This window comes from Syngnathus acus, chromosome 21 (genome assembly GCF_901709675.1).
Source record: "Syngnathus acus chromosome 21, fSynAcu1.2, whole genome shotgun sequence".
NCBI classification, from domain to species: Eukaryota; Metazoa; Chordata; class Actinopteri; order Syngnathiformes; family Syngnathidae; genus Syngnathus; species Syngnathus acus.
Genome location: NC_051105.1, coordinates 5,094,329 through 5,116,443, shown reverse-complemented (window position 1 = coordinate 5,116,443; position 22,115 = coordinate 5,094,329). Strand labels below are relative to the sequence as shown.

The following is a 22,115-nucleotide window of genomic DNA, read 5'->3' as shown; positions in this document are numbered from 1 at the left end:
AGAGTTATTTTAAACATATAATTTTCCATCCATATATCAAAGATTTTTTTGTTTCCGTGCATGCGCGTCTGTGTGCGCGTGTTATTCATTCACCGTTATAAACTATCTTAGCAACGCGGCCAAAACGACGACACGCCCATTCAGTCATATGGTCACGTCCGATTGGCTGTAATTGGTTGATGTTTTATCAAGCCTGCTGGGATGAGGAAGCCGGTGACTATGCTCCTCCCTTTCTCTCCTTCTTCCAAACTGTCGCAACCGCTACCGACTCGGGAAAATTGTACGAATTATAGTCATCTTCATCCCTTTTACCTGCAAAATAAGGTAAGAATATGCAGACAGTATTTGCCGTTCTGTCTTCATGGCAGATTGTCAAGCTGCATGAAAGACGGTGTCGTCACTTGCATTATTCGCTTCTGTTATTCAAGCAAACCAAGTAAAGCTAATGTGGCTCTTTGATTATTGTACAAGGATGAAAATGAATACATTGTCTTTCTGAATTGACATTTAGTGTGGTGCAAGGTTCTTGTTACGTTTTGACGATTTTTTGTTTTTAACGCAGTTATTATCCATTATTATATGCTTATCTGATTTTACTTCCTGTTTGAGTGTCCCACTTGTCAGATCATGTTAGGGAATTGCGTAACTTTCACAAATGAGCCATTAAAAAGCTGCAACTATTGTGGAAAAGTTCAAAGGAACAGATGTTGACAATTCCCATTTAAGCAATACATTGGATTATCTTTTACTTTGAAAATCCAGAAGTCTGGAAAAAATTAATTTCATATGCTGCACTGGCTCATTTTATTTTGCAGTGTTGATTATTCAAACTGGGGCTTAATGCTGAGTCACTAGTGTGGCGACACTTTCTATAAACCCATTCATGAGACCATCGCCCCTCCCACTCACTGTTCCAACCAGGGGCGGAGCAACATGGTGGCCAGGGGCGTTCCTGTACCTTGATGTGAGAGAGTTGAGGTTTCTGGGGTCATATGATTATAAATTTGAAAGCATGAAAAGAGAGTCACTTGCTGCTTGCAATGTTTTGCTATGAGGGCTTACAGAACTTTTTTGAAGCATAAGCCTGTCGCAATCACAAACTGTCTCTTTAGCATTTGCATTCATCCTCTTTTGACAGTTGAGGCATCAGAAGTGTCCTTAAATATTCTCTGCGACGTGGCAGGGGGTGGAGGGGGTTGGGATTGCTGACGAACCTCTTAAATTTTATGCCCCTGCTAGGCAAAGAGAATGCCCCTTTAACATTTGCATTTATTGCTTGTTGACTTGCATACTCAAGCCTCAACTAAGTTTTCATGTGTGTGCATTTTGTGACGCTCCTAATTTTTCATTTTATCATCTAAGGCTTGATAGTAGGGGTGTAAATCGCGGGTTTTGTAACGATACGATATATCGATACAAAGAAGCACGATACGATATTTGCCGATATCTTAAAGCCTGCTGTGATTCATTCACGATACATCACGATATAGTGCTCTACGATCGATATAGAACAATATCCTGATTTATAACAATTCATACGCAAAATCAACAAGGTACTGCAAACTCTTTATTTAGGAAATTACAAGAGTATTGTAGTATACAAAGTGCTTATTTTAACACTGAACTTTATCAAATTCCTATGATTTCCTCGTCTTCTTGGACACTAGCCATAGCACCAGCCCAGGAGCCGCGTAGTTGTCGGCTCCCCTTTCACGTGCCTGCTCTGCTCACAACACAACACGCCGCGCACTGCTCCCGGAAAGAGGAAGCAAGCAACAATGAACTGGATTTCAAAATAAAGTCGCGTCTAATGTCCGAGGTCAAAAACGGGCGATATAGATCGATGTTTACGTTTAGCATCGATGCCAACAAATCGTAGAGCATTATATCGATTAATCGATGTGTATCGATGAATCGATGTGTAATTTACACCCCTAGTTTCAAACTACTTTTAGGGTTTCTAAGAATAGGGTTTCTAACTAGGCTTTCAAAACTAGGGTTAGGGTTTCCGACCAGGGTTTCCAAGGAGTTTTGCCATTGCTAATTAGGGTTTCAAACTAGGGTTAGGGTTTCCGACTAGGGTTTTAAACCAAGGTTAGGGTTACAAACTAGGTTTTAAAGCTAGGCTTAAGGTTTCCAATGAGGCTTTCAAACTACTTTTAGGGTTTCTAAGATTAGGGTTTCTAACTAGGCTTTCAAAACTAGGGTTAGGGTTTTCGACTAGGGTTTCCAAAGTTAGGGTTAGGGTTAGGATTAGGGTTGGGGTTAGGGTTTCTAACTAGGCTTTCAAAGTTAGGGTTAGGGTTAGGGTTAGATTTAGGGTTAGGGTTAGGGTTAGAGTTAGGGTTAGGGTTACTAACTAGGCTTTCAAAACTAGAGTTAGGGTTAGGGTTAGGGTTTCTAACTAGGCTTTCAAAACTAGGGTTAGGGTTTCCGACTAGGGTTTCCAAGGAGTTTTGCCATCGCTAATTAGGGTTCCAAACTAGGCTCAGGGTTTCCGACTAGGGTTTTAAACCAAGGTTAGGGTTTCAAACTAGGTTTTAAAGCTAGGGTTAGGGTTTCCAACGAGGGTTTCAAACTACTTTTAGGGTTTCTAAGATTGGGGTTTCTAACTAGGCTTTCAAAACTAGGGTTAGGGTTTTCGACTAGGGTTTCCAAAGTTAGGGTTAGGATTAGGGTTGGGGTTAGGGTTTCTAACTAGGCTTTCAAAACTAGGGTTAGGGTTAGGGTTAGAGTTAGGGTTAGAATTAGAGTTAGGGTTAGAGTTAGGGTTAGGGTTAGGGTTACTAACTAGGCTTTCAAAACTAGAGTTAGGGTTAGGGTTTCTAACTAGGCTTTCAAAACTAGGGTTAGGGTTTCCGACTAAGGTTTCCAAGGAGTTTTGCCATCGCTAATTAGGGTTTCAAACTAGGCTGAGGGTTTCCGACTAGGGTTTTAAACAAAGGTTAGGGTTACAAACTTGGTTTTAATGCTAGGGTTAGGGTTTCCAACGAGGGTTTCAAACTACTTTTATGGTTTCTAAGATCCATAAGAACCCTCGTTGGAAACCCTAACCCTAGCTTTAAAACCTAGTTTGAAACCCTAACCTTGGTTTAAAACCCTAGTCGGAAACCCTGAGCCTAGTTTGAAACCCTAATTAGCGATGGCAAAACTCCTTGGAAACCCTAGTCGGAAACCCTAACCCTAGTTTTGAAAGCCTAGTTAGAAACCCTAACCCTAACTCTAGTTTTGAAAGCCTAGTTAGTAACCCTAACCCTAACTCTAACCCTAACCCTAACCCTAACCCTAACCCTAACCCTAACTCTAACCCTAACCCTAACCCTAACCCTAGTTTTGCAAGCCTAGTTAGAAACCCTAACCCCAACCCTAATCCTAACCCTAACCCTAACTTTGGAAACCCTAGTCGAAAACCCTAACCCTAGTTTTGAAAGCCTAGTTAGAAACCCCAATCTTAGAAACCCTAAAAGTAGTTTGAAACCCTCGTTGGAAACCCTAACCCTAGCTTTAAAACCTAGTTTGAAACCCTAACCTTGGTTTAAAACCCTAGTCGGAAACCCTCAGCCTAGTTTGGAACCCTAATTAGCGATGGCAAAACTCCTTGGAAACCCTAGTCGGAAACCCTAACCCTAGTTTTGAAAGCCTAGTTAGAAACCCTAACCCTAACTCTAGTTTTGAAAGCCTAGTTAGTAACCCTAACCCTAACTCTAACTCTAACCCTAACCCTAACCCTAACCCTAACCTTCTAAGATTAGGGTTTCTAACTAGGCTTTCAAAACGAGGGTTAGGGTTTCCGACCAGGGTTTCCAAGGAGTTTGCCATTGCTATTTAGGGTTTCAAACTAGGGTTAGGGTTTCCGACTAGGGTTTTAAACAAAGGTTAGGGTTACAAACTTGGTTTTAATGCTAGGGTTAGGGTTTCCAACGAGGGTTTCAAACTACTTTTATAGTTTCTAAGATCAAGGTTTCTAACTGGGCTTTCAAAACTAGGGTTAGGGTTTCCGAGCAGGGTTTCCAAAGAGTTTTGCCATCGCTAATTAAAGTTTCAAACAAGGGGTAGGGTTTCCGACTAGGGTTTTAAACCAAGCTTAGGGTTACAAACTAGGTTTTAAAGCTAAGGTTAGGGTTTCCAACGAGGGTTTCAAACTACTTTTAGGGTTTCTAAGATTAGGGTTTCTAACTAGGCTTTCAAAACTAGGGTTAGGGTTTCCGACCAGGGTTTCCAAGGAGTTTTGCCATTGCTAATTAGGGTTTCAAGCTAGGGTTAGGGTTTCCGACTAGGGTTTTAAATCAAGGTTAGGGCTACAAACTAGGTTTTAAAGCTAGGCTTAAGGTTTCCAATGAGGCTTTCAAACTACTTTTAGGGTTTCTAAGATTAGGGTTTCTAACTAGGCTTTCAAAACTAGGGTTAGGGTTTTCGACTAGGGTTTCCAAAGTTAGGGTTAGGGTTAGGATTAGGGTTGGGGTTAGGGTTTCTAACTAGGCTTTCAAAGTTAGGGTTAGGGTTAGGGTTAGATTTAGGGTTAGGGTTAGAGTTAGAGTTAGGGTTAGGGTTACTAACTAGGCTTTCAAAACTAGAGTTAGGGTTAGGGTTAGGGTTTCTAACTAGGCTTTCAAAACTAGGGTTAGGGTTTCCGACTAGGGTTTCCAAGGAGTTTTGCCATCGCTAATTAGGGTTCCAAACTAGGCTCAGGGTTTCCGACTAGGGTTTTAAACCAAGGTTAGGGTTTCAAACTAGGTTTTAAAGCTAGGGTTAGGGTTTCCAACGAGGGTTTCAAACTACTTTTAGGGTTTCTAAGATTGGGGTTTCTAACTAGGCTTTCAAAACTAGGGTTAGGGTTTTCGACTAGGGTTTCCAAAGTTAGGGTTAGGGTTAGGATTAGGGTTGGGGTTAGGGTTTCTAACTAGGCTTTCAAAGTTAGGGTTAGGGTTAGGGTTAGATTTAGGGTTAGGGTTAGGGTTAGAGTTAGGGTTAGGGTTACTAACTAGGCTTTCAAAACTAGAGTTAGGGTTAGGGTTAGGGTTTCTAACTAGGCTTTCAAAACTAGGGTTAGGGTTTCCGACTAGGGTTTCCAAGGAGTTTTGCCATCGCTAATTAGGGTTCCAAACTAGGCTCAGGGTTTCCGACTAGGGTTTTAAACCAAGGTTAGGGTTTCAAACTAGGTTTTAAAGCTAGGGTTAGGGTTTCCAACGAGGGTTTCAAACTACTTTTATAGTTTCTAAGATCAAGGTTTCTAACTGGGCTTTCAAAACTAGGGTTAGGGTTTCCGAGCAGGGTTTCCAAAGAGTTTTGCCATCGCTAATTAAAGTTTCAAACAAGGGGTAGGGTTTCCGACTAGGGTTTTAAACCAAGCTTAGGGTTACAAACTAGGTTTTAAAGCTAAGGTTAGGGTTTCCAACGAGGGTTTCAAACTACTTTTAGGGTTTCTAAGATTAGGGTTTCTAACTAGGCTTTCAAAACTAGGGTTAGGGTTTCCGACCAGGGTTTCCAAGGAGTTTTGCCATTGCTAATTAGGGTTTCAAGCTAGGGTTAGGGTTTCCGACTAGGGTTTTAAATCAAGGTTAGGGCTACAAACTAGGTTTTAAAGCTAGGCTTAAGGTTTCCAATGAGGCTTTCAAACTACTTTTAGGGTTTCTAAGATTAGGGTTTCTAACTAGGCTTTCAAAACTAGGGTTAGGGTTTTCGACTAGGGTTTCCAAAGTTAGGGTTAGGGTTAGGATTAGGGTTGGGGTTAGGGTTTCTAACTAGGCTTTCAAAGTTAGGGTTAGGGTTAGGGTTAGATTTAGGGTTAGGGTTAGAGTTAGAGTTAGGGTTAGGGTTACTAACTAGGCTTTCAAAACTAGAGTTAGGGTTAGGGTTAGGGTTTCTAACTAGGCTTTCAAAACTAGGGTTAGGGTTTCCGACTAGGGTTTCCAAGGAGTTTTGCCATCGCTAATTAGGGTTCCAAACTAGGCTCAGGGTTTCCGACTAGGGTTTTAAACCAAGGTTAGGGTTTCAAACTAGGTTTTAAAGCTAGGGTTAGGGTTTCCAACGAGGGTTTCAAACTACTTTTAGGGTTTCTAAGATTGGGGTTTCTAACTAGGCTTTCAAAACTAGGGTTAGGGTTTTCGACTAGGGTTTCCAAAGTTAGGGTTAGGGTTAGGATTAGGGTTGGGGTTAGGGTTTCTAACTAGGCTTTCAAAGTTAGGGTTAGGGTTAGGGTTAGATTTAGGGTTAGGGTTAGAGTTAGGGTTAGGGTTACTAACTAGGCTTTCAAAACTAGAGTTAGGGTTAGGGTTAGGGTTTCTAACTAGGCTTTCAAAACTAGGGTTAGGGTTTCCGACTAGGGTTTCCAAGGAGTTTTGCCATCGCTAATTAGGGTTCCAAACTAGGCTCAGGGTTTCCGACTAGGGTTTTAAACCAAGGTTAGGGTTTCAAACTAGGTTTTAAAGCTAGGGTTAGGGTTTCCAACGAGGGTTTCAAACTACTTTTAGGGTTTCTAAGATTGGGGTTTCTAACTAGGCTTTCAAAACTAGGGTTAGGGTTTTCGACTAGGGTTTCCAAAGTTAGGGTTAGGGTTAGGATTAGGGTTGGGGTTAGGGTTTCTAACTAGGCTTTCAAAACTAGGGTTAGGGTTAGGGTTAGGGTTAGGGTTAGAGTTAGAGTTAGGGTTAGAATTAGAATTAGAGTTAGGGTTAGAGTTAGGGTTAGGGTTAGGGTTACTAACTAGGCTTTCAAAACTAGAGTTAGGGTTAGGGTTTCTAACTAGGCTTTCAAAACTAGGGTTAGGGTTTCCGACTAAGGTTTCCAAGGAAAGCCTAGTTAGAAACCCTAACCCTAACCCTAACTCTAGTTTTGAAAGCCTAGTTAGTAACCCTAACCCTAACTCTAACCCTAACCCTAACCCTAAATCTAACCCTAACCCTAACTTTGAAAGCCTAGTTAGAAACCCTAACCCCAACCCTAATCCTAACCCTAACCCTAACTTTGGAAACCCTAGTCGAAAACCCTAACCCTAGTTTTGAAAGCCTAGTTAGAAACCCCAATCTTAGAAACCCTAAAAGTAGTTTGAAACCCTCGTTGGAAACCCTAACCCTAGCTTTAAAACCTAGTTTGAAACCCTAACCTTGGTTTAAAACCCTAGTCGGAAACCCTGAGCCTAGTTTGGAACCCTAATTAGCGATGGCAAAACTCCTTGGAAACCCTAGTCGGAAACCCTAACCCTAGTTTTGAAAGCCTAGTTAGAAACCCTAACCCTAACCCTAACTCTAGTTTTGAAAGCCTAGTTAGTAACCCTAACCCTAACTCTAACTCTAACTCTAACCCTAACCCTAAATCTAACCCTAACCCTAACCCTAACCCTAACTTTGAAAGCCTAGTTAGAAACCCTAACCCCAACCCTAATCCTAACCCTAACCCTAACTTTGGAAACCCTAGTCGAAAACCCTAACCCTAGTTTTGAAAGCCTAGTTAGAAACCCTAATCTTAGAAACCCTAAAAGTAGTTTGAAAGCCTCATTGGAAACCTTAAGCCTAGCTTTAAAACCTAGTTTGTAGCCCTAACCTTGATTTAAAACCCTAGTCGGAAACCCTAACCCTAGCTTGAAACCCTAATTAGCAATGGCAAAACTCCTTGGAAACCCTGGTCGGAAACCCTAACCCTAGTTTTGAAAGCCTAGTTAGAAACCCTAATCTTAGAAACCCTAAAAGTAGTTTGAAACCCTCGTTGGAAACCCTAACCTTAGCTTTAAAACCTAGTTTGTAACCCTAAGCTTGGTTTAAAACCCTAGTCGGAAACCCTACCCCTTGTTTGAAACTTTAATTAGCGATGGCAAAACTCTTTGGAAACCCTGCTCGGAAACCCTAACCCTAGTTTTGAAAGCCCAGTTAGAAACCTTGATCTTAGAAACTATAAAAGTAGTTTGAAACCCTCGTTGGAAACCCTAACCCTAGCTTTAAAACCTAGTTTGAAACCCTAACCTTGGTTTAAAACCCTAGTCGGAAACCCTGAGCCTAGTTTGGAACCCTAATTAGCGATGGCAAAACTCCTTGGAAACCCTAGTCGGAAACCCTAACCCTAGTTTTGAAAGCCTAGTTAGAAACCCTAACCCTAACCCTAACTCTAGTTTTGAAAGCCTAGTTAGTAACCCTAACCCTAACTCTAACCCTAACCCTAACCCTAAATCTAACCCTAACCCTAACCCTAACTTTGAAAGCCTAGTTAGAAACCCTAACCCCAACCCTAATCCTAACCCTAACCCGAACTTTGGAAACCCTAGTCGAAAACCCTAACCCTAGTTTTGAAAGCCTAGTTAGAAACCCCAATCTTAGAAACCCTAAAAGTAGTGTGAAACCCTCGTTGGAAACCCTAACCCTAGCTTTAAAACCTAGTTTGAAACCCTAACCTTGGTTTAAAACCCTAGTCGGAAACCCTGAGCCTAGTTTGGAACCCTAATTAGCGATGGCAAAACTCCTTGGAAACCCTAGTCGGAAACCCTAACCCTAGTTTTGAAAGCCTAGTTAGAAACCCTAACCCTAACCCTAACTCTAGTTTTGAAAGCCTAGTTAGTAACCCTAACCCTAACTCTAACTCTAACCCTAACCCTAAATCTAACCCTAACCCTAACCCTAACCCTAACTTTGAAAGCCTAGTTAGAAACCCTAACCCCAACCCTAATCCTAACCCTAACCCTAACTTTGGAAACCCTAGTCGAAAACCCTAACCCTAGTTTTGAAAGCCTAGTTAGAAACCCTAATCTTAGAAACCCTAAAAGTAGTTTGAAAGCCTCATTGGAAACCTTAAGCCTAGCTTTAAAACCTAGTTTGTAGCCCTAACCTTGATTTAAAACCCTAGTCGGAAACCCTAACCCTAGCTTGAAACCCTAATTAGCAATGGCAAAACTCCTTGGAAACCCTAGTCGGAAACCCTAACCCTAGTTTTGAAAGCCTAGTTAGAAACCCTAATCTTAGAAACCCTAAAAGTAGTTTGAAACCCTCGTTGGAAACCCTAACCTTAGCTTTAAAACCTAGTTTGTAACCCTAAGCTTGGTTTAAAACCCTAGTCGGAAACCCTACCCCTTGTTTGAAACTTTAATTAGCGATGGCAAAACTCTTTGGAAACCCTGCTCGGAAACCCTAACCCTAGTTTTGAAAGCCCAGTTAGAAACCTTGATCTTAGAAACTATAAAAGTAGTTTGAAACCCTCGTTGGAAACCCTAACCCTAGCTTTAAAACCTAGTTTGAAACCCTAACCTTGGTTTAAAACCCTAGTCGGAAACCCTGAGCCTAGTTTGGAACCCTAATTAGCGATGGCAAAACTCCTTGGAAACCCTAGTCGGAAACCCTAACCCTAGTTTTGAAAGCCTAGTTAGAAACCCTAACCCTAACCCTAACTCTAGTTTTGAAAGCCTAGTTAGTAACCCTAACCCTAACTCTAACCCTAACCCTAACCCTAAATCTAACCCTAACCCTAACCCTAACCCTAACTTTGAAAGCCTAGTTAGAAACCCTAACCCCAACCCTAATCCTAACCCTAACCCGAACTTTGGAAACCCTAGTCGAAAACCCTAACCCTAGTTTTGAAAGCCTAGTTAGAAACCCCAATCTTAGAAACCCTAAAAGTAGTGTGAAACCCTCGTTGGAAACCCTAACCCTAGCTTTAAAACCTAGTTTGAAACCCTAACCTTGGTTTAAAACCCTAGTCGGAAACCCTGAGCCTAGTTTGGAACCCTAATTAGCGATGGCAAAACTCCTTGGAAACCCTAGTCGGAAACCCTAACCCTAGTTTTGAAAGCCTAGTTAGAAACCCTAACCCTAACCCTAACTCTAGTTTTGAAAGCCTAGTTAGTAACCCTAACCCTAACTCTAACTCTAACCCTAACCCTAAATCTAACCCTAACCCTAACCCTAACCCTAACTTTGAAAGCCTAGTTAGAAACCCTAACCCCAACCCTAATCCTAACCCTAACCCTAACTTTGGAAACCCTAGTCGAAAACCCTAACCCTAGTTTTGAAAGCCTAGTTAGAAACCCTAATCTTAGAAACCCTAAAAGTAGTTTGAAAGCCTCATTGGAAACCTTAAGCCTAGCTTTAAAACCTAGTTTGTAGCCCTAACCTTGATTTAAAACCCTAGTCGGAAACCCTAACCCTAGCTTGAAACCCTAATTAGCAATGGCAAAACTCCTTGGAAACCCTGGTCGGAAACCCTAACCCTAGTTTTGAAAGCCTAGTTAGAAACCCTAATCTTAGAAACCCTAAAAGTAGTTTGAAACCCTCGTTGGAAACCCTAACCTTAGCTTTAAAACCTAGTTTGTAACCCTAAGCTTGGTTTAAAACCCTAGTCGGAAACCCTACCCCTTGTTTGAAACTTTAATTAGCGATGGCAAAACTCTTTGGAAACCCTGCTCGGAAACCCTAACCCTAGTTTTGAAAGCCCAGTTAGAAACCTTGATCTTAGAAACTATAAAAGTAGTTTGAAACCCTCGTTGGAAACCCTAACCCTAGCTTTAAAACCTAGTTTGAAACCCTAACCTTGGTTTAAAACCCTAGTCGGAAACCCTGAGCCTAGTTTGGAACCCTAATTAGCGATGGCAAAACTCCTTGGAAACCCTAGTCGGAAACCCTAACCCTAGTTTTGAAAGCCTAGTTAGAAACCCTAACCCTAACCCTAACTCTAGTTTTGAAAGCCTAGTTAGTAACCCTAACCCTAACTCTAACCCTAACCCTAACCCTAAATCTAACCCTAACCCTAACCCTAACCCTAACTTTGAAAGCCTAGTTAGAAACCCTAACCCCAACCCTAATCCTAACCCTAACCCTAACTTTGGAAACCCTAGTCGAAAACCCTAACCCTAGTTTTGAAAGCCTAGTTAGAAACCCCAATCTTAGAAACCCTAAAAGTAGTTTGAAACCCTCGTTGGAAACCCTAACCCTAGCTTTAAAACCTAGTTTGAAACCCTAACCTTGGTTTAAAACCCTAGTCGGAAACCCTGAGCCTAGTTTGGAACCCTAATTAGCGATGGCAAAACTCCTTGGAAACCCTAGTCGGAAACCCTAACCCTAGTTTTGAAAGCCTAGTTAGAAACCCTAACCCTAACCCTAACTCTAGTTTTGAAAGCCTAGTTAGTAACCCTAACCCTAACTCTAACTCTAACCCTAACCCTAAATCTAACCCTAACCCTAACCCTAACCCTAACTTTGAAAGCCTAGTTAGAAACCCTAACCCCAACCCTAATCCTAACCCTAACCCTAACTTTGGAAACCCTAGTCGAAAACCCTAACCCTAGTTTTGAAAGCCTAGTTAGAAACCCTAATCTTAGAAACCCTAAAAGTAGTTTGAAAGCCTCATTGGAAACCTTAAGCCTAGCTTTAAAACCTAGTTTGTAGCCCTAACCTTGATTTAAAACCCTAGTCGGAAACCCTAACCCTAGCTTGAAACCCTAATTAGCAATGGCAAAACTCCTTGGAAACCCTGGTCGGAAACCCTAACCCTAGTTTTGAAAGCCTAGTTAGAAACCCTAACCCTAACTCTAGTTTTGAAAGCCTAGTTAGTAACCCTAACCCTAACTCTAACCCTAACTCTAACCCTAACCCTAACCCTAACCCTAACTCTAACTCTAACTCTAACTCTAACCCTAACCCTAGTTTTGCAAGCCTAGTTAGAAACCCTAACCCCAACCCTAATCCTAACCCTAACCCTAACCCTAACTTTGGAAACCCTAGTCGAAAACCCTAACCCTAGTTTTGAAAGCCTAGTTAGAAACCCCAATCTTAGAAACCCTAAAAGTAGTTTGAAACCCTCGTTGGAAACCCTAACCCTAGCTTTAAAACCTAGTTTGAAACCCTAACCTTGGTTTAAAACCCTAGTCGGAAACCCTCAGCCTAGTTTGGAACCCTAATTAGCGATGGCAAAACTCCTTGGAAACCCTAGTCGGAAACCCTAACCCTAGTTTTGAAAGCCTAGTTAGAAACCCTAACCCTAACTCTAGTTTTGAAAGCCTAGTTAGTAACCCTAACTCTAACCCTAACCCTAACCCTAACCTTCTAAGATTAGGGTTTCTAACTAGGCTTTCAAAACGAGGGTTAGGGTTTCCGACCAGGGTTTCCAAGGAGTTTGCCATTGCTATTTAGGGTTTCAAACTAGGGTTAGGGTTTCCGACTAGGGTTTTAAACAAAGGTTAGGGTTACAAACTTGGTTTTAATGCTAGGGTTAGGGTTTCCAACGAGGGTTTCAAACTACTTTTATGGTTTCTAAGATCAAGGTTTCTAACTAGGCTTTCAAAACTAGGGTTAGGGTTTCCGAGCAGGGTTTCCAAAGAGTTTTGCCATCGCTAATTAAAGTTTCAAACAAGGGGTAGGGTTTCCGACTAGGGTTTTAAACCAAGCTTAGGGTTACAAACTAGGTTTTAAAGCTAAGGTTAGGGTTTCCAACGAGGGTTTCAAACTACTTTTAGGGTTTCTAAGATTAGGGTTTCTAACTAGGCTTTCAAAACTAGGGTTAGGGTTTCCGACCAGGGTTTCCAAGGAGTTTTGCCATTGCTAATTAGGGTTTCAAGCTAGGGTTAGGGTTTCCGACTAGGGTTTTAAATCAAGGTTAGGGTTACAAACTAGGGGTGTAAATCGCGGGTTTTGTAACGATACGATATCATATCGATACAAAGAACCACGATACGATATTTGCCGATATCGTAAAGCCTGCTGTGATTCATTCACGATACATCACGATATAGTGCTCTACGATCGATATAGAACAATATCCTGATTTATAACAATTCATACGCAAAATCAACAAGGTACTGCAAACTCTTTATTTAGGAAATTACAAGAGTATTGTAGTATACAAAGTGCTTATTTTAACACTGAACTTTATCAAATTCCTATGATTTCCTCGTCTTCTTGGACACTAGCCATAGCACCAGCCCAGGAGCCGCGTAGTTGTCGGCTCCCCTTTCACGTGCCTGCTCTGCTCACAACACAACACGCCGCGCACTGCTCCCGGAAAGAGGAAGCAAGCAACAATGAACTGGATTTCAAAATAAAGTCGTGTCTAATGTCCGAGGTCAAAAACGGGCGATATAGATTGATGTTTATGTTTAGCATCGATGCCAACAAATCGTAGAGCATTATATTGATTAATCGATGTGTATCGATGAATCGTTACACCCCTACTTGATAGTCTTTTTATCTGATCATGCAGAGTGAAGAATTCCCACTGGTAGACCCGGTTTATACTAATTTGAATATTTATATGGGGGCGTGGCGAGGCAGGAGTCTGATACTTAAATTAATTTAGATGTACAAAAGGAATATGCTTCTTGCATACTCACAGATCCATGAATCTTGTTTTATTTTATTTTTTGTGCATGCAACGATTTTTTTTTAACTTGACCCAGTTTCGTTACGAAAGTCACGCAAGGCTTTGCACATGAGGCGTCAGGTTCAAACACTTGTAATTTCATGTACGTTTGCAGGAAAAACAATGGCTTCCAAAATCAAGGCCGGTTCTGTGGTGGAGATGCAGGGTGACGAAATGACCCGGGTCATCTGGGAGCTCATCAAGGAGAAGCTTATCTTCCCATACCTGGACCTTGACTTGCACAGGTAATAGCATCATAGTTATAGAAAATTGAGATAAAAGCCACTTGTACTGTTTCCATTTAAGATTGCAGTATTATTTTTTTGCACTCGAGAGTGGTAACGCTGACGTTTTTTTTTTTTTTATTGCTATCTGACCAAACTTGAAAGGCCAGGACAAACTCGAATGGCCAGTACAGGCCTGGACAGCAACCCCCGCCCATTGTTAAACTCTTTATATGGTCTTGGAAGAACCTTACTTTAAGGTTGTAGAATGTTGATGGACTGGACTTTGTCTGCATATTTGTCCTGCAACTTTTATCAATGTTTTGCTGAGTTTGCATAATCATTTAATCTCTTGGGTGTCATAAAACCTTTTTTTTAAGTCTTACACTTATTAGCCAAATAAATGAGAAAGCTGTTTATTGTCATACGAGCCACAATGGTTAATGGTTAGAGAAATTGTAAATACTGTCAGGAAAAAAAGGTCATTGTGTCATGTATGCGCATTCCATGGTGACTTTGCAACTCGTCAACCCAACATTGCAAGGTTAAAGATGTGCAAAAGATACCTTTGCAATCCAGTGCACAAATACAACATACATGTCAAACCTGATCTTGTTGGCTGAAGGTTTCCTTCTGTCTGCTATGTGAGATGTTGAATCACAACAATCTTGGGGCTTGGGGTGGAGTAAGTCGGTGAAAGGTCACGGCTGTTCTCAAACAAAGCCTGTACACATATGTGCAACCAGAGTTAAGTGGTAGGTTAATGCTTTTTTTTCATGCGGCATTTTGGTTCGTGCATGAGAAACAATTAGCAGAGAAATGAGGCCACGAGCACAAATGTAGGTTATTGCCCTCAACACCTTTTGGTTGAATGTTCTTGACTGTCCTCCTTTTTTTTAAACTGTCACAGCCATTGTGCTTCAACACAGATGACTAATCACCCAGCTTCTGTGGCTAATATAATTGTAAGACAATAAAAACAATCGTTTTGTTTTTTTTGGCCAGTGCAGACAGTTGATTGTAACGACTACCGGTATATCCTATGCTTTCATGAATTGCAAAAGACAGGGCTGCTTTTGTGAATTTGTTGCCCAAATTACAGAAAGCGGACATTCATCGTGACCTGTGCGAACATATTTTCAGTTCTCAACCCAAACATACAGTTTCTTAGGTATTACTGCAGCTCTGTGTGATTGGGGATTGTTTATCTGCATGCAGAACATTCCAAAAACTCAAAGAAACATTAGGGGCCATGTGTCCTTGAAATTTCTTAAACTTGATTTCCAAAATTCTTGTGTCATGTGATCAAAAACATTTCTCTCATCACCTGCCTAGTTACGACCTCGGAATGGAGAACCGCGACGCTACCGACGACCGAGTGACAGTGGAAGCAGCCGAGGCGGTGCGGCGCTACAGCGTGGGCATTAAGTGCGCCACCATCACGCCGGATGAGAATCGTGTCGAGGAGTTCAAGCTGAAGAATATGTGGCGCTCCCCCAACGGGACCATTCGGAACATACTGGGCGGCACCGTCTTCAGGGAAGCTATCATCTGTCGGAACATCCCCCGCTTGGTTCCCGGCTGGGTCAAGCCCATCATCATCGGCAGGCACGCCCATGGCGATCAGGTAGCTCTTGAGTGAGTGAGTGAGTGAGTGAATTAATAGATGAATTAATTAATAAAAAAATGCATGTATAAGAAAGTCCATATAAATAAATAAATAGATTTTTTTTTTTAATGACACTTTGTATTACAGTGTCTAACAGCACACTGCATTGTCAACAGTGTCTAACAGCACACTGCATTGTCAACAAAAGGTATTTTCTGACCTATAGATAGAATTAGAGAAGATGATTCTAAGTTGTTCCAGCATTGACCGTGAAGAATTGTGGGGGGGGGGGTAACCCTTCTCCGTTTCTGTTAATGCATAACAAGCTGTTTACTGTCTCTCCAACCAATTTGTGGTCACCTCAGACATTACTCTGTCGTCAGGAGATGTACTGTAAAAAGCTAACTATTCATAAGCTGCCCTTTAGACTATCATGTTTTGGCCTGTAGGCCAAAGTCAACAGCGTTCTGGCCCCAGAGCAAGAACTATTATATCTAGGTGAAGTGTCATGCAGCGGAAAGTTGCATAATGTCTATGAGAAGCTCTGCTCCATCAGACTTTGACAGCCCCACTTCATTACTATAAATGTTACTCTCTTTGGGTCACGTATTTCTAAAGTATTCAAAATTCCATCAATGTGTTCCTCTACAGTACAAAGCCACCGACTTTGTGGTCCCCGGGCCGGGCAAAGTGGAGATGATCTACACGCCCGAATGCGGAGAGCAGGTCAAGTTCGTTGTCCACAATTTTGAAGGTATGCAAAGAGCATCTTTCCGATGCCTTTTTTCAGGGCAAAAATTAATATAAGTTATGCTAATTATGGAACCATTATGCCGGGAGATTTCAAGTGTGTTTTGTAGCCTGGCTTAGTTTTAGTGTAAAATAACTGCACATCTGCAATGTGTGTATTTGTGTGTAGGCACGGGCGGCGTGGCGCTGGGCATGTACAATACAGACAAATCCATCAGGGATTTTGCTCACAGCTCCTTCCAAATGGCTCTGGTGAAATGCTGGCCTCTCTACCTCAGCACCAAGAATACCATCTTGAAGAAGTATGACGGGCGATTCAAAGATATTTTCCAGGAGATCTATGAGAAGTATGCACGCATGCACACGCATATTTTTAATTCTTTATTTATCATTTGGTCACTGAAAATATTTGAATCGGCAATTATTTTGCAAATATATATACTCTATTGTGATGTTGGTTTGAGCCTGGAAGAGATCAAGTTACATAATTTCTTCTAGGAAAAAATAGTCAGACTACACACTCACGCCTACTTAAATTTGCTCGACAGGGAATACCGAGCTAAGTTTGAGGCCAAAGGTATCTGGTACGAGCACCGTCTGATTGACGACATGGTGGCCCAGGCCATGAAGTCAGATGGAGGCTTCATTTGGGCCTGCAAGAACTACGACGGAGATGTACAATCTGACTCAGTGGCTCAAGGTTGCTACAGTTACACTCTATTTTTGATTGATTGTCCTTCATTCAAATGTCTCAACCAATCAAACCATTCAGACTTGCAAATATTCACTAAATGTATCTGATGCAAATCTGCACATTTGAGATAAGAGTTTGTTCAAATAAGGTCTTGTTGGTTTGAAAAGAAAAAAACGAACACATGCAGTACCGGGTCTTTCTCGCTTCTAGGCTACGGCTCGCTGGGTATGATGACCAGTGTCCTGATCTGTCCTGACGGTCGGACCGTGGAGTCAGAGGCAGCGCACGGCACCGTGACGCGCCACTACAGGCAACACCAGCAGGGAAAAGAAACCTCCACCAACCCCATTGGTAGTTAACAACAGCGATCAAACAAGCGTGCATGTTTTCTGTCTGAGAAAATAATTTTAGCATATTGTTCCTTGCAGCCTCCATCTTTGCGTGGACTCGAGGTCTCCTCCATCGGGCCAAGCTAGATAGCAACGTGGAGCTGCGCGTCTTCTCGGAAGCCTTAGAGGCTGTTTGCGTTGAGACCATTGAGGCGGGCTTCATGACCAAGGATTTGGCCATCTGCATCAAGGGACTGACAAAGTTAGTCTTGTTCAAAGTATTTCATCTTTAGCAGCGTGTTCGCTAAATGGACAGATGGACGGATAGATGGAAATTTCAAATACCGTATTTTCCGCACTATAAGGCGCACTGGATTATAAGGCGAACCTTCAATGAATGGCCCATTTTAAAACTTTGTCCCTATATAAAATATATAAATTTGGCCCGCGGGCCGGACTTTGGACACACCTGCTGTAGTGGCTCAATATTGGTCCATATATAAGGCGCACCTGATTATAAGGCGCACTGTCAGCTTTTGAGAAAATTGGAGATTTTTAGGTGCGGAAAATACGGTACTATCCTAATTTTGACAAAAGGGATGGAAAATTTACCTCTTTTTTTTTTCACTTTTCCCTCAAATCTTTCTCTGCTTGCAGCGTGACACGCGCTGACTACCTGAACACCTTTGAGTTTCTGGACAAACTGGCAGAGAACCTGAAGGCCAAGCTGGCAAATCAGCCCAAGCTGTGATGCACATACACACTAACACTGCTGCTGCCGGAGGCCCAGCACACATCTCCAGCAGGCCTTTGGACTAAAATTCATCACTTCAAACAGGAACTACAAGTGGACTGCTCTGTATTTGACTGAAGTACTAACACGCAAAAAACATTGTTTCACTATCAAATGTAAAACATGTACACGGTAACTCCAAATTATGTGAGTTGTGGGGTTTTTTTTAATCAGAAAAATAACAAAATAAGCTATTTTGTGTTTTGGACAAAAACAAAAAATGTCAAGCGCCATGCTTTTTATTGCGCAGTGTTGACTGACAAGCTCAAAACAAATTGACTATTAATAATTCAAATGAATAATATGAATGTGTTTTTATGTTTGACCTCTATAGTTTAACTCATTTTTATATTTAGGAAAGTATTTGTTTTACTTTCAGTGTTGTCTGTTTGCAACATCCTGCCATAGAACCTCATTAAAATATACATCAAAATTTTCATTTTGTCATTTTCTTTCATTGAATTGTTTCCATGTAATTGTGAATCAGGTGAAAAACTCATTATTTCACTTTGCTTACTGTGGCATTAAAAAACCTGCTCGAATTGGTCGGAAGGAAGAAGAGGAGCATCAGAAATGCATGGAAGCTCACACCACACTAGCGAGATGAGGTAAAAAGCAGCACTCTTCAAACATCCAAACTATTTGTAATCATCACCTTCCACAATGTGTTCAATGTTTCAAGGCGGTGATACGACTTTGGCTGAAGCCAGGGGGACCTGTGTTGCTTCAAGAGGAAAAAGGTTTTTTTTTAATTGCCAGTGATAAGGCCCTAATTGATTTTTTTTTTTTTTTTTTTTAAAAGCATCTATAAAAAAATACATCAAAGCATTTTAATATCATAAGCTCTTCACCACACAATTTCATAATTGGCACCAAGCTGCCACAAGATGGCGACAAAAGACTCCCGTCGTGTAAAGAAATTCCTCATTTTATTGAGCTTGTTTGCAAAAAGGTTTTCCTACACTTAGTGTAAATGCAATAATGTTGAAATAATCCCCATCAATGATGAAGGGGAAAGAATCCCACCTAGGAAGCTTCCACAATTTGTGTTCTTTGTTCTGAAAAATTATTGAGTGTTATAAGGAAAGATGATGTAACACAGTGGCAAACAGGCATAAAAAGTTCAACCTCATCACATCTCAACAATCTGATGTTGAAGAAGCAATAACGTTTGCAGACCCTAGATGACAGTAGAGGCAAGCATCAAGAAAAAACACATTTCTGAGTACTCTGCAGACTGCACAATACTAGTTAGAGTAACTCTGCATGTAAAACAATTTCCAAACTTCTTTATACTGTATGTCTCCTTCTGTTCGTCCATCCATCCAGACTTTGTAATCGTACTGCATAAAAAAGCGTAAATATTTTCCTTTTTAAGACACTTTAACGTGATAGATACAACAACATTATTCGTTTTTTAACTTTGCAGACAAGTGCAAACAGTACCATTTTGAACAGTGTGAACGATTATGCTATAAAAAAAATGGAATTTGTTATTGCTTCATCTCCATCTGAAGAGCCAAGGAGATGTTGATTATATCCTGCTAGAAGTTGCATTTCTAGTTTTCTCCACCTCCGTCCTTTCAAAGCGGATCCTTCAAAATTGTCTTTGTCTTTTAAAATACCGTATTTTCCGGACTATAAGGTGCACCTAAAAACCTAAAATTTTCTCAAAAGCCGACAGTGCGCCTTATAGTCCGGTGCGCCTTATATATGGACCAAATTCCTAAATTTAAACTGGCCCAAAGCATTGTGTCATGAAATCAATCATAAGTGGCCCGCTGAAGACTAAGATTTGGATTAAAAATCTGACATGATGCATTAATGGTGCGCCTTATAGTCCGGTGCGCCTTATATAAGGACAACGTTTTAAAATGGTCCATTCATTGAAGGTGCGCCTTATAGTTCGGAAAATGCGGTAGGTTTGACAGCCCTGCTTTAGATACAGAGGAGTGACGAGGTGTCCCAATGAAGACACAATTTTTGATGGCGTTGCTCAGGGTAATATTATTGGTCCATTTATTTAAAAAAAAAAAAAATCAGTTTCCAGACTTATTACAAAAAAGAAACGTACATTTTTAGATGTTCCACTTAATACCCCAAACTACTACCGAATAAGCCATTTTTGTGATAAGTGCTTAGCTTCCCTGCAGTTAGTCACAAAAAACATCGCAGACATGTTTTACAGACATTTATTAGACTATGATGATGGCTGATGTAGTTGGCAGGATGCCACAAGCAGGAAACACATGTGACTGCGCCATAGACACGGTGACTGATGGCATGCCAAAAGTTACAAACTCAGCAATGCACTTTGTAAATCTGTCCAAGACTGAGGGGAGGTCACATGACTCAGTAGGAAATAGACGGCGACGGGAATGAGAAAGGTAATGATTTAGTGGGGCTACAGGAAGACAGCAGGCTCACGTCCTGCTCCCATGCTCCATTTGGCTTTGTCCACCATCTTGTCTCATACACATGTACACACGTGCACACACACGCAAACACACACACACAGTCGTCTCAGAAAGAACAGATTCAAAGGTTAGAAGGCCAAATGTTTGTGTGTGTGTGTGTTTGCGTGAGTGTGTGTGTGTATGGGTGTGTGTACATAGCTCACAGAGGGATGTTGTTATGACAGCTAAAGACTAACAACTTGATAATGACCTTGTAAAAACACACGCACGCACATCTACACGTTTGTCTGAAATTGTTCCAACTAATGATGTTTTGCAAGACTGAGTGAGAATCTTCACATGACCAATCCCAGAATTTTTGGAAGAACACCCTGACTTGTTTTAGGTGGCTGAAACCGCAATTTCAAAAATCCACATCCATCCATTTTCGGTACCGCTTGTCCCCACGGGGGTCACCGGCGTGCTGGAGCCTATCCCATCCGTCAGTAGGCGGGGGACACCCTGAACCGGTTGCCAGCCAATCGCAGGGCACACAGAGACGAACAACCATCTGCACTCGCACTTACACCTAGGGGCAATTTGGAGTGCTCAATCAGCCTACCATCCAAGTTTTTGCTATGTGAGAGGAAACCGGAGTGCCCGAAGGTAACCCACGCAGGCACGGGGAGAACATGCAAACTCCACACACGTAGAGCCGGAGGTGGAATCAAACTCGCACCCTCTCAACTGTGAAGCGGACGTGCTAACCAGTGCCGCCTATCCACATCCATTTGCTCTTCAAGTTTATCGTATCTGCTTTTCGAACAACAGGCCGTATCAAATGCTCACACAGGTCCGGTATGATCCATGGGCCGACTATTAGACATCAATGATCTTGTATTTGGTGTCTTGTCTGCAAGCATGAATGAGTCACAATATTTTACACGGATTTGAATTTTCATAGAGGGTCAGCAGCATGACTCAACATCTTCGTCTCATATTTGCGGCTCTTAATTGAATCAGCGTGTGCAGCTGGAAGTAGGACAGTTCCACCCAAATACGTAGCTGATACCCCCCTTTTTTGTTTTCAAGCGAGTAATATTATAAAGAAACCACTGGGAGTTGGATTTAAGATTACACTTTAATGACTTCTGTTGCACATCATCCAAATATCCCATTGAGTGCACAAACAAAATATTTTCTAGACTTTGACAACTTCCTCATGTTGGGTGCTTTTTGATGGAAAGGGCATGTCATTGTTTTGTATTCCTTTGTTGATCCCAAATCTCAAGCTTTTGAATATATTGGGAAGATGCTTCAAATTCAATATGAAGCTTTGTGTTAAGTTTACACAAATAAAGAGCAAGAAATTAAAAGACCTCAATGAGTATCACGTTTATTGAAAGCGTAAATTTAACATTTAAGAGGTCTCCCAGGAATGCGCAATTGAAACTGCGGAATCAAGTTTTGATCGCTGCGGAATCAAGATTGAAATCCACACTATTCCTCTGCGGATTCCCAATTTACCGTATTTTCCGGACTATAAGGCGCACCTAAAAACCTAACATTTTCTCAAAAGCCGACAGTGTGCCTTATAGTCTGGTGCGCCTTATATCTGGACCAAATTCCTAAATTTAAACTGTCCCGAAGCATTGTGTCATGAAATCAATCATAAGTGGCCCGCTCATGAATAAAAAAGACTATGGATCATTATTTTGTGATTATAAAGTAATTTGTTAGTGGTGCGCCTTATAGTCCGGTGCGCCTTATATAAGGACAACGTTTTAAAATGGGCCATTCATTGAAGGTGCGCCTTATAGTCCGGAAAATACGGTCTGCGCATGTGTTATGGAAAATTGACTTGATAGTGTCAAATCAAACACTTGAAGGAATCTTTTGTTATTGGCCCTTTTTTTTTTAAATGTGTCCGCGAGAAGGCAGTTCTGCACTATCATCTCTGATGTTGTGTAATATTGGGATTGATTTGCATA

General features: G+C 41.4%; 1 protein-coding gene across 2 annotated transcripts; it reads left to right on the top strand.

The window, feature by feature from the left end:
- Positions 1-172: 172 nt before the first annotated feature.
- On the top strand, positions 173-18,167 carry idh1 (isocitrate dehydrogenase (NADP(+)) 1). 2 transcript variants are annotated; one of them, XM_037239711.1, is made up of 9 exons: positions 173-324; positions 13,445-13,574; positions 14,889-15,180; positions 15,814-15,916; positions 16,082-16,259; positions 16,461-16,612; positions 16,817-16,957; positions 17,035-17,197; positions 17,593-18,167. In XM_037239711.1, the coding sequence occupies exons 2-9, from the start codon at positions 13,453-13,455 to the stop codon at positions 17,684-17,686; spliced, it is 1,245 nt and encodes a 414-aa protein (XP_037095606.1). In that variant the 5' UTR covers positions 173-324; positions 13,445-13,452; the 3' UTR covers positions 17,687-18,167. The 2 variants fall into 2 exon arrangements, with proteins under 2 accessions (XP_037095606.1, XP_037095607.1); XM_037239712.1 differs by lacking the exon at positions 173-324 and adding an exon at positions 13,166-13,188.
- The last annotated feature ends 3,948 nt before the right edge of the window (positions 18,168-22,115 follow it).